Source organism: Gopherus flavomarginatus, chromosome 1, assembly GCF_025201925.1.
Source record: "Gopherus flavomarginatus isolate rGopFla2 chromosome 1, rGopFla2.mat.asm, whole genome shotgun sequence".
In the NCBI taxonomy this organism is placed as follows: Eukaryota; Metazoa; Chordata; order Testudines; family Testudinidae; genus Gopherus; species Gopherus flavomarginatus.
In genome coordinates this window covers 94,666,945-94,679,660 of record NC_066617.1, presented here as the reverse complement: position 1 = coordinate 94,679,660, position 12,716 = coordinate 94,666,945, and the positions used below count along the sequence as shown (strand labels likewise).

The 12,716-nt window shown below is 40.4% G+C and overlaps 2 protein-coding genes across 2 annotated transcripts in view; both read left to right on the top strand.

Moving 5' to 3' along the window:
- Nucleotides 1–10,291, top strand: part of LOC127042754 (guanylyl cyclase C-like) — a 63,747-nt gene extending 53,456 nt beyond the window's left edge. The window contains exons 22-27 of the mRNA XM_050936006.1: nucleotides 4,620–4,812; nucleotides 5,209–5,383; nucleotides 6,449–6,547; nucleotides 7,285–7,379; nucleotides 7,876–7,952; nucleotides 10,117–10,291. Of these exons, the coding sequence (XP_050791963.1) occupies nucleotides 4,620–4,812; nucleotides 5,209–5,383; nucleotides 6,449–6,547; nucleotides 7,285–7,379; nucleotides 7,876–7,952; nucleotides 10,117–10,291 (814 nt within the window). The remainder of the gene's footprint in view (nucleotides 1–4,619; nucleotides 4,813–5,208; nucleotides 5,384–6,448; nucleotides 6,548–7,284; nucleotides 7,380–7,875; nucleotides 7,953–10,116) is intronic.
- PLBD1 (phospholipase B domain containing 1) overlaps nucleotides 1–12,716 on the top strand; it is a 219,305-nt gene that overhangs the window by 146,665 nt on the left and 59,924 nt on the right. The gene's annotated exons all lie outside the window — the stretch shown is intronic.

The following is a 12,716-nucleotide window of genomic DNA, read 5'->3' as shown; positions in this document are numbered from 1 at the left end:
GGCCTGGTTGAACTTTATAATGATTTTTTTGTTCACGGCTATTAATACAGTATCCCCAACATCCTCTTTTTTTACAGTTTTTTCATCTCCTACGCTGCCATGGTTTACAGATGACTTGCAAAAGGGGAGCAAGTGGGGTGACTGCTAGGGCACTTCAGGAGGAAGTTTTGTGCTAATTAGACTAACTGGAACATTAAGAACTTTTACAGTTTTATGATGCCATGGTTGTGCAGGAGGCAAAGAAAGATTTGTTTGTAGTAAGCAGGCTGAGAGCTAGCTGGCTGAAGCATCACAGACATAAGATTGAGGTTGAGTGGGTTGAGGGAAACTATCAAAAGAATTTGCAAAGATTATATCAGATCCCCAGATGAAGGGACAGCCATTTATGGAACATGTTGGTAATATGGGTGTTTTGTTAGACTGACGACTGCTCCAGGGTGCTTTGCTAGAAGCTATAGCCAAGAGTCTTGTATCTGGTGAGATGAATGTGACAGTTTCTTTCAGATGCAGGCAGACCTCACCACCATTGTTCATGCTTCTGTCACTTTCAGCCTAGACTACTCTAATGAGCTCCACTGGGAGCTATATCTTGATATCACTTGGAAACTGAAGCTGGTGCAGAATGCAGCTGCCTGCTTATTGAGTGGAATTTTACACTAAGAGCACATAATGCTGGTGCTCTGGGATCTGCACTGGCTGCCTGTTGGTATCCAAGTGGAGCTGAAGGGTTGGGTTTCACTTATAAAGTACTAAATAGTTTGGGACTTAGTTGCCCATGAGACCACCTCTCTCCCTAAACTGTACTGCTGCAATTGTGGTCAACAGAAGACCTTGATACAGAAGAAACTGGGCTGTCAACATGTTATTCTCTGTGAAGCTTGATCTGCTCTGGATCATGCTTCTCATGTGGTCTGCCAGATCAGCTAACTTTCCAGAGAAGCTATGTCACAGCTTGCCAGGAGCAAGACATCTTGTGCCATATGCCCTTTGCTAGATGAGTAACAGTTAGTAGAAATTAATCTACAGAGATGGCCACCTGGGCTTTTAAGCTTTCAATAAAAATGAAGAGTTTGTTGCATGCTTAAACTGAAGGTGAGGCAAATTGTGAGCCCCAGATCTTGTCATGGATGGTTTGGGTTAACACTGGGGAGCTGCTCTCCTCCCCCAGCTTCCCCCCATGCTCCCTCTTAGCAGAAGCAGACAGGGGAGTCTGATTGCCTACTGCCTCCTCAGGGCTCTTGTAGCTGCTGAAGGACCAAGTCTTATTGGTTCTGCCAGGACCAGAGCCTGAGTGGCTTCTCTAGGCCGTGCTAGGAGATCTGCACTCATGGCCCTTCTTTCCCATGCGACACTCTGTCTTTAGGCAAATTTGTCAGGATGTTGATGCATCCAGCACGGGGGCAGGGAAGGCCTGGTATACCCTATCACATGCTACAAGGTCCATTTGTAGATGAGGTGGATGGAAAAAATGCGAGCAATGTAATTTATGCTTGTATTTGATATTGTGATTTTAATTTGTTATGGGGACACTCAGAGCTTTAAATGTGTCTCTGTTGGTATTAGTTATAAATCAAAGTAAATTCATAAACATAACTGAATGTCTCTATTTACATAAATGGGGTGGGGTCAGTGTTGGTGGTCCTAACAAATTCCAACTTGGAGAATTATATTCTACTAACCTAAAATCAGCCTGCAGTTTCATTTGGAGAAAGTCTTCGTTCTTTCTAAAATGGAAGCGTTGTTTTTGTTGTGTGCTACTAATGAGTTGCCATATTCTGTCCCAGAAATTATTGTATTTCAGTCGTAGATGAAATAATCCTTATACCCACAGTGTGTAAAGTGCTTTGGGATCCTCCAAGATGAATGACTCTAGAGAAACATAAAATTATTATCATAAAAGTCATCTACCATTTTGAAAGTTCTCACTTGCAGTTTGTTTACAGATATTCGCTCTCTTTTAAAAGCTGGAGGTTATCCTAACACTGATCCTGTATTTCTTTGAATCAGAGAATCAAAGGCTGCTTCCACCTCTCCTCTGTTCTAGTTCCCTCATCTACCCAGCTCAGCAGATGGTAAATTTGCAGGGCTCCCAGTTCCCTCTGCACTCTACTCTTTCTGATTCCCCACACAGGATCTTTGGGGAAAAATTACAGCAGAGAGTGAAAATGGGACATTGTTTGCACAGACAGAGATTCAAAGTTTCGACAGTTCGTCAGCTACCTAGGAACGGCTCTGACCTGCCAGTGCCCAGGAAGTCCATGTCTAAGGCCTCAATTCAGCACATCATTTAAGCACATGGTTAAAGTTAAAATTATTTGCTAAATCAGAGCCTTAACTAGGAAGTACCTGCAGAGGTTCAAAACCCCTCAGATCTGATCTAAAATTAAAATATTACTTAATGATTTAAAAGATGGGAGAAAAAAATCCAGGCTTGGTCTACACTTAAGAATCGGGTTGACATAGATACATCAGTCAGAGGTGTGAAAAAGCACCCCAGACCGACATAACTATAATGAACTAATCCTCAGCGTTGACACAGCTATGTTGATGGAAGAATACTATTGGTTAGGGAAGTGGTATTCCTACACCAACAGAAAATCCCCTTCAGTTGGTGGAGGTTGCATCTACGCTACAGAGTTATGCCGGCATAGCTATGACTTTTAACTATGCCAGTGGAGTCTCCGTGTAGTCATACCTCAGTTTGTTATCTGTAAAGTGTGGTTGAGTGGAGAAGCGTGGTATTGTAGCAAGCCCTTTCTGATTCACCTGTAGTTAAGATTTGTAACTCAGGAATTTAAAGTTGTCTTGCAACAGATGAGCACTTTCTAGCTTATGCATGTCTCATCATGACCAATAAAATAACTGATCTATTTGAATGCTAATGATGTTGAAGAGGGTTGTTTGCCTAGAACTGGCCAAACCAGTCCTCCTCTGTATATCTAGGTGTCACATCTGAAAGACTTACAGGAGGATGCTAGAGGGAGACCTGTAGGTGCCATGTGCGAACAGAGGGCTATATAATCTGGAGATAATTTGAAACATCATGGATTCACAGACTTCATGTAAAAATTATACAAGATGATAGCCATACAGACAAACTGATTTAAAAACTAGCTTGAGGATGGAATGAGGTCCTTGGGAGTACAGTGAACAATCATTTCACAAAATGAATTAGTACCTATTTTTAAGATGACTTTTCAGTTAATTAGGGGACATAACCTGTGAATTTTGAATGTAATATCTACATATCTTTAGCTCCTTTCATCCTCAAGGACCCTGAAGTTTTTTACAAGCTTTATAAATGATATATATGGGAATCAATTCACCTTCCACAGAAATGCAGCCACCTCTGTGGTGGCATACAGCAGCAGTTTCAACAGCAAACACCACCACTAAGGTCTTGTCTACATAGGGAAGTTAGTGTGGAGTAAAGTAGGGTGTGAATTTAAAGAACACTATCTATTTTGCTCCTCATGTAGACACTCTTATTTTGCACTAAACTGGTCTTTGTGCGCTTTAGCTTAATATACTTCCAAAGCCCTAGGATGTGAAGAATGACAGACTGCCATTGACAACTGAAACAGGAGTGGGAATTCAGGGAGGCAGAATCTAATTAACCAACTTGGAATTTGGCCAGGACACCAAGCCAAACACCCCCAGTCTTGTCAAGACCAAGATGTACAGAGAAAGTGTATGTGTGCAAAATGACACTGAAAACTGGATTCAACTTCCAAAGCTGTCAGATGCTCACCAGACAGATTGGAACTAAGTAGAAAGAAGTATAGCTATGTCTGTACAGCCCCACAGTTTGCACGATGAGGGTGTGAATTGAAGCACACTCTAATGTGTTCTGCTGTAACTTCTCCATATGGATGCTGAGGGCGTGAACTAACTACTTCACATTAACATAGTCCTCTTTAAACAGGACTAAATTAGTGCAAACTAGGTACCTTTTAGATTGCACCCACAGCATCCACAGGGGAGTTGTAGCACAGCACACAAGTGTGTGCTGCAATTCACACCCCCATAGTCGAAACTGTGGGGCGATGTAGACAAGCCCTGTGTCTCCTTGGCTTTAGTGTGCACAATTCCAAGCTAGAGACTTGAAAGCAAGTCTTGGGAGGAGCCTGCCTGCCTGATCCAGTCTTGTCTCTGGATTTTCTCAAGTATCAGAGGGATAGCCGTGTTAGTCTCGATCTGTAAAAGCAGCAAAGAGTCCTGTGGCACCTTACAGACTAACAGACGTACTGGAGCATGAGCTTTCTTGGGTGAATACCCACTTCGTCGGATGCATGTAATTTCTCCATATGGATTTTCTCAGTTATTATATATAGGAAGGCATAGGGATGCATAGCATTTTACAAAAAATAAGAGAAGTCTCTTCCCCAAGGAGTTTACAATCTAAATAAGAGCTCATAATCTAGAAGGCTCTTGTAGCCAGAAATGCTAGCGTGTCTGACTTTCCAAGTGCCCACTGAACTCATCACTAGAATGTTGGTTTGTTTACTTATCAAACCTTTATTTCTGAAACACATACTGCTGTCAGGTCTAGGAGGCTGAATTGTACTCTAAAGCAGAAGGTATATTTATCTCCGTTTCCCTTCCACCTTTCTTCACAGGCCAGTGGTAAAATCTTTGAAGGATACTGGGCGGGTAGAGCCAGAGCTGTTTGAAGCAGTAACCATCTACTTCAGCGACATTGTCGGCTTCACCACGCTATGCCAATACAGCACCCCCATGGAAGTGGTGGACATGCTCAATGACATCTATAAGAACTTTGACCACATTCTTGACCATCATGATGTTTACAAGGTGAACAGAGCCTCACTTACACTTAAATAATAATCAGGGTACATAAAATATCACAGACCAAGTAATTGGAATAGAATTTGGTAACAAAGGCTCAAAACCAGTACTCTAAATAAAGACAAATGAGAGAAGTACAGGCCAAGATTATGTCTCTCTAATGTGCTTCATATAGCTCTCTGTAAATGGTTTTTGAGACCAAGTGGTCACAGATTCATTACCTAGAATGCTGTGTACTGAGCACTTCACTACTAGAAAGATGTCATCTAATTGGAAGGAATTTGGCATCCCTTCACTTTCAAAGAAGAGATCAACAAGATGACTCTAACAGGCCTTTTCCATCTGAAATTTATATGCATCTTCCAGTAACTGGGAATGGTAACTGTTAATCATGTTCCACAGGTGGAGACCATTGGTGATGCGTACATGGTGGTGAGTGGCTTACCAAAGAGAAACGGCAACCGCCACGCAGTGGACATCTCTATGATGGCACTGGATATCCTTAGTTTCATGGGGTCCTTTGAATTACGACATCTTCCAGGCCTGCCTGTTTGGATTCGCATTGGGATTCACTCTGGTATGAAGTCATGGCATCTGAACATGAATGACATAGCTATTCTAGCTAGATCAAAAAGTAAACAATGGTTAAAAGTGCTCATGCTTCATTATTCATAAATTGATTCTCTGTGAGGACTATGGCATAGCATGACACACAACTGGCCAGAAGCACTGTCAGTCGCATTCCTCAAAAGCATCAGCTATAAAAGACCATTGTTGGAGGAAGGGCAGTAGTCTTAAATAGACCATTGGCTTGCTCCCATACCATTTAACAACCCCACCTCTGTGAAGTTGGTAGCTGATCAAACCAACCTCTGTAGTTCCTTATGAGATTGAGTTTGTGACATTATACCCACCTGAGTCCTTAGAGACCTTTCCTCCCCCACTGAAAAGCAGGCCTGTGTTAAATGCTTTTGAGGCAAATGTTCTCACCAGGCCCACTTGAGAATCAATTTTTGATTTACTTTATTAGAGTGGCATTGTGGATAATCCAAAGAGCCCAAGTACTTGGGGAAACTTTATCTTTGTATTTTTGCTTGTTTCAGTACTCTGTTGTTTATGTCCATCACCAGAGAAGGAATATAACAATTCAGTTATTTGGGAAGGCCCTAAAGACACCACCAGAAACTTCTCCATAATTGTTAATTCTTTCCATCCCCTGCTTCCAAAGCTGACACTTAGGAAATATGCTAATACTTCTGCATTTTTGTCTGTATAGAAATATATTCAAATAGTCTTTTAATATATTTAATACATTTAATATATTTTACAAGCTGAACAGAGATAGACCTGGTCTACAGTTGGATGTGAGACCTCCAGACACTGTACAAAGTGATATAGATAGTGCTTTCAATCAGTGCTGACCCCAGTGCCCCTGCTCTGCTACTAGAAGTGCCATCTTCCAGATGAGACCACTCACCCACCCCCCACTAACAGATAACTCCCATAGTTATGATGGCATCATGCTAATTCCTAAGTTTCAGTTTCTTTCTGGCATGTGTGAGACCTCATGGGCTTCTCTGAATCCCCATGGAATAACAGCCTCTCTGTCTTTCTCTTTCCCTGCCCTCTCCTCTGCTTTCAGGTCCATGTGCGGCTGGTGTGGTTGGGATTAAGATGCCTCGTTACTGTTTATTTGGAGACACGGTTAACACAGCTTCAAGGATGGAATCCACAGGTTTACGTAAGACTTGAAGCTCACCTCTCTGTGTAATCTGGCAGTAGGCTACTTGTGCGCTCAAATCTAGAGTTCCTTCTCCAGCCAAGAATAACTTTATTATCAAAGCATAGACATTTAAAGATAGAAGATCAAATTGTCCATTCGTCCATTCCACCCTGGAAAATGCAGGCCTATTCTTAGTTCTTGCTTCCTAGTTGATGAAGAGGGTAGGTGCCTGGCTGGCTCAGTTCCTGTGGAACTGGTCATTTTAATGCTGCTGAGATTTAATTTAATTGTATTTATTATATAATTGATTACGTTTGGGCACCTGGTGACTTGGATGGGCATCTTTATTATATTAAATATAAATGAATATATATCCCACAGTCTAATAGTTTTGCAACTAGGAATGTTTCCTGGGAGCCAGCCTAAATTTTCTTCCCTTTGCTCAGTTTCTTCCCAGTCCTTCCCCTTCTCTCCCCCCCCCCCCCCGCAAATACTGTTATCACTTCTGTCCTGAGGCATTGGTTGGTCCAGCTATAATTATTTAGTTGTTTTAGTCTTTCCTCATATATAATGCTATGTGATGGAGTAGTTATTTTGGGGTTCAGCAATATATGGGTAGTTTTAATGTCATTTGCTCACAGAATGAGTCCTAAGACATCAATGACAATTAGATACACCTCTGCCATAGCACAAGTTTGCACAGAAAATGAACATCAAATGAATCAAACATTGGTTGCTTGTTTGTTTATTTTTAGCTTTACGGATTCATGTAAGTGGGTCTACTATCGCCATCCTGACGAGGACAGACTGCCATTTCCAGTATAAAATGAGAGGAAAGACTTACCTGAAGGTAACATATACCATGCCTACAAACACACAGGAATGAAACTTTTCTAAAGGTATCATACACCTAAGATGTTCACCTATCTTAGACAAACAGCAGGAGAGCAAGAGAGATGTATCTGTTGGTAACAGGGTGATGGAGACACCACTCCAGAGTTAATATAGCCATTAAAAAAGCATTTGAGGCATGAGTCAAGGCAAAACAGATGTCCTGGAAGTACTGTAGGTAAAATATATAATTGGTAATAAAAATTTGGAGAGGAGGCAGTGATGAATGGGCCTGGTGAGAGAGGCCTATTAATTTGCTCACCTTTGCTCTGTTACATTTATTTGTTTCAGTTTATAAAATTTGATAGGTGCCCATCCTATGCTCTGGGTGCCTGTTACATACAGTAAGCAGACAATACAACCATCATATAATACAGTATAATATAAAGCATATAAATCATATATTGTGCCTATCTAATCTCTAAATTGTGCTTCTCTCTTCTCTGACATATTAGGGCAAAGGAACTGAGATTACCTATTGGCTGACAGGGGTGAAGGACCAGCAGTATAATCTCCCAACACCTCCTTCAGTGTAAGATGTTCTTTATTTGTGGGAAGGGAGAAAGAAGCTCTCAGGCCTTGCACTTCAACCTTCACCAAAAGTGCTGAAGTGCACTTCTTCCCACAAAATTTTTAACTTACTATACTTTTTGGTATTCCTTGGGCTCATGACAAGGACACAGCAGCATATGTGTATATGAACACGTGCAAGTATTCACAATAGCATTAGTTCTGGGATTGCTAATAGGCTTACATACTTTACTGGATCAGGGTCTTGGAAGGGAGACATTCAAGGAAAACTCACCAGAAAGGGGTGTTGATTTAGTAGATGCAGGTTCAGATTGGGGGAAAAAAGAGTGGTGATACTCTCCCAAGCTTTACCCCCAGTCCAAGCTCCAATGACTTGTAACACTAAAATGAAATGCCAATCACAATAAAATGTGCAGATTTTATTATGTAATTTCCCTTCTTTTTTCTTATATGATTTGATTACTAGTGAAACAGTTACTAACATTAACATTAAACTGTCATCACTAAGCATCAGACTTTATACCAAAATGAGATGAACGAGAGCAGTTCACACCTCTTCGTTACCATTTTAGGTTGTTTGCAGACTCAGGCACCTCTTTGTTTATATTGGGTTCTCATTCTGAAGATTACCTTCACAAGCATAAGGTCTAGAGACTTAATTTTTAAAAACTTCTAAACAAAACTTCAATTTCTGGAGCATAAGAGAGGAGTTACCAGGAAAAAATACTAGGTTGATGTCCTGGTTTATTCAGACCCAAGTAGGTAACAGTCTTCCTTTTGAATTAACATTGAGTCAGTTTCCAAAGTAAAGGAGTGTGGTGACACTGAAGTGCTGCCTTTCAGAAGTGACATAACACTGAGTTCCTGACCATTTGTGGTAATTTAAGATGTACTTTGCTCAATACAAAGGGCATTAGTTCCAGCGACATGATCAAATTCAAGTCTGGCTGATTACATTTTTCCAAATAGTTTCAGTGAGATATGGAGTTCTTCACTTCCTCTCTTATCCCGTTGTGTAGTGTTGCTGTGTACTATTTAGGCAGCTGTTGTGATACACCTCAGAAGTGACTGGGTTTCAATACAGACTGAAGTAATTCCTTTACATACTGTATATGGTAGTTAGCAAAGTAAATTAGCAATTTAAGATCTCTGATTAGCTATGTCACTTAAATCAACTGGTATTGTTTTTGTTCCCTTTTTGGGGAACAGATGAGTGTTGGTACAACAAATCTCTCAAGAAAACTTGATGCTTTCTGGTCTGGAAAGACCCTAACAAAAATTACCTCTTACCCCCTAAGAGAAAGGCAGTCTCTTCTGCTTTAGGTAGATATGAATGAATGGGCAGAGTGTTGAACTTGTGCAATGGGATAGGACCTAATTCTCAAAATGTTTGCAATAAAAATAATAATTAATAGTATCTTACATTTATTTTTCACCCCAAAAGATCCCATCTATGGGCTTAGGAAGTGATATTCCTGGCCTACTTTCTTCAGTACATTTCTTTTCTAACTAGGCACTTTTTTTAACCTAACGAAATTTTAAAAAGAGCAACAGAGAGAATCGTCTTTAGAGTTTTGGCTCTCCCTCTGAAGGTGTGTTTGAAGGTATCCCTCAGATCCTACCCATTGCTATCTGTCATGCGTATGTCTTCACTCTGTGATATGGCACCAGTCTGATAGATATCTGTGAAAATCATATATGTCCCATGAATTTCTGGCAGAGTGGCAATCCTAAGAATACTACCACTATTTTGAGAGACACCTGCAGCTGAATATTACAGGTACTTGAAACTGAGTCTAGTCATAGAGTCAGAGCCATAGTCCATTTCAACTAGGTTTGTGTAGGTTTGTGAATCCAGTTCAGGTTTTTCTCCTCTTCATTTGAAGTGATTTCACAGACTCTACAGGTGAGAGATTGTGATGCTAAAACAAACTTCTTTGGCAGAAACAGTAACCCATATTGTCAGGAACAGTCACAAGTAGACCCTGAATTGGATTTCTATGTCCACTTGAAATTGATTCTGCCCACAATCTATCTCATTAGTATATGGAGAGCTTCTGGAACGATGGCAGGATAGAATTGTCTAAAAATGGCTTGGGAACTGAGGATCCTAGTTACCTGTACTGCATGAGTCACTGAAATCTTTCCTCTCCTGCTATTTCCAGGGAGAATCAGCAGCGGTTGCAAGATGACTTAGCAGGGATGATAACAGAGTGTCTGGAGAAAAGGCAAACTGAACGGGTCCTGGTGCGTGAGCCTTCCCGGGTGGCCAGCTACCGAAAAGGCACCCTAGAGTACCTGCAGTTGGCCACCACAGAAAACTACAGCACCTATCTGTAAAACTGGATGTCTAGTGTGACATAAAAAACATGTACAGGCTTTGGAAGATACTACACAGAGGCTGAAGACTGGCACTCTCAGGGAGAACTGGGGGAAAAACCAAGACTGTTCTCTCTTTGGGAAATGTCTCTACCGCTTGGCTTTTTAATCAGTGAATCAGGTAGACCCTTTGCTGTGGTGCCAAAATGTAGTTGCCTCAGTGCTTGCTGCATCTTCCCAATCACCTGATTGCTTCACCCAGGCACATCCACCCTGATTTAGGGAAAAAGAAAATATCCATTTGAGACTGAAAGATATTGTCTAATATTTTTAAAATGTGATCAGCTGTTCAATGAGCCATTTCCCAAAGTCTTCCCTGTAGAGTCTTAATTTGTCATGATTTTAAACTTAGCGTTTAACTTGTAATTTTTTATTTGAAAAAAGTGCATTTATATATTTTTTAAAATACTTAAAATGTATGTAGATATGGACCTGGATATTTTGCAATTTTGTTCTTTTGTAATTTTCCCATGGTATATTCTCAAGTGTTTTGTTTAGTTAAATTAATCTAGCTCAAAAAATGGTGCCTCCACTGTTTCTCTAGGGAGCTTATTCCAAAGTTTGGATGGTTTCTGAAGCATATCTGAATCTCTTGGGTCTACAGAATTAAGCTGGAAATCTTGCAAAAATTGGCTCTGTCATAATATTTCTCTACTTCTGCTTCTGGCCCCAAAACCAGAAGCACATAGACCACTGCAAAAATTAAAAATAAAACAGAACAGAACAGAACTCAAAGAGTTTCATTTCAACTTTTGGGTGAAGTTTCATGAGTGAGCATTTTGTTTGGATTTTATCTGAGCTGGCTCAACCATATGCTAAAATCAACACCTACTGTCAATTATCCACTTTAACAAAGAGCCAAAGTACAGATGTGTAACAGAGGAAACAACTGGCATTTCACTGAAAAAATAATCATTAACAAGCTAGATTTTGGCAAATGACTTTCTCTGCATAAGTGGCTTTCAAACTGTGGTCCATGGACTTGTAAATGACCTGTATGCAAATAGTGGTCTGCAGGGTTGCTTCTGTAACAGTGGTGAAGCATTGGTCAGTATTCAAACAATGAAGCTTACTGCCTCAGCTGTCATTCAGTCTAGCACTCTTATGGTTTCCAGAAACTTCTTTGACTTAAAGAACAGGAGTAGTTGTGGCACCTTAGAGACTCTCTAAGGTGCCACAAGTACTCCTGTTCTTTTTGCGGGTACAGACTAACACGGCTGTTACTCTGAAACCTTCTTTGACTAAGTAAATGCTTAATAAAACAATAACACAATCACCAAACTTTTTTTTCTTGAGCAGCTGCTTTGTGTCTTTCTTGATCATGTATTTCTCTGATTTAAATCCAACAGTAATTTTTTTTAAACATAAAAATTGAAGGAGGAGCAAATATACATCAGGACAGAATTGAAGTGCTAAGTTTCCTGGAAAAATGAGAGCAGTAGCTGGGGCTGTAGGCATCAAGGGACCAGTATTAATGTAAAATCCTACACTCAGGAAGAAAAATAAACACCACATAAACAACTTGGGTATATAACCAAGCAACCATATGGACCAAATTGAACTAAATCAATTGTAATATTGTATTCTGACTACTATTTTAAAATTTCTTTCCTCCCCTGTATTATAGCATTATAGTTACTACAGGGAATGGGGAGGACTTGGATGAGAATGGAGCTCCTACCGTCTTCTTCCAAAAGATGGCTTGTCTTTAGAAGTGGTCCATAGTACCAAAATAATACAAACAACAATTGAGAACCATTGCCCTACACTTCTGTTTGGCTCCTTATTAAATTAGTTTTAAGTGGATGAGCAAAGGGGTATGCGCCCTTACTTTAGCGTAGTAGTTTAAATGCCCTGTCTTTCTAAGCTGGATCTTTTTCAGTCTTGAAATATTAACAAAGATAATTACAACACATCCTCTACCCCCTGTCCCGATTTTGCTGCCTGTCCACAAATCTTCATGTGCATGTCTGCACTCCTTGAATGTCCACACATTTCTGCAAGCTGGTGTAATATACTGGCTATCTGGCACCACTCTCTTGGTGGAATAGTTGACCTGCTTAAGTCTGTATAACCAAATCACACTCTAGTGACTAGATCACTCAGCACAGAAAAGGTCTAATGTTATTATACTAAACAGATTCTCCCTTAACTCAAGTGGCAAAGGAGTATGTTTTTGGAGATAAATATTATGGGTTCCATCCCCGATGCCTTTCATGTACAGGTTAGCACAGACCCCATATGTGCAGCCACCAATGTATTATATGTACAGTCCCTGAATGCAGTTTTTATTAGACCTTTCCTCTCATGCATGATTGGGGTCATTAATTCCTGTATAAGTCCTTTGATTTAAATAGTTACACCACAGATGAATCAGTTGGCATGT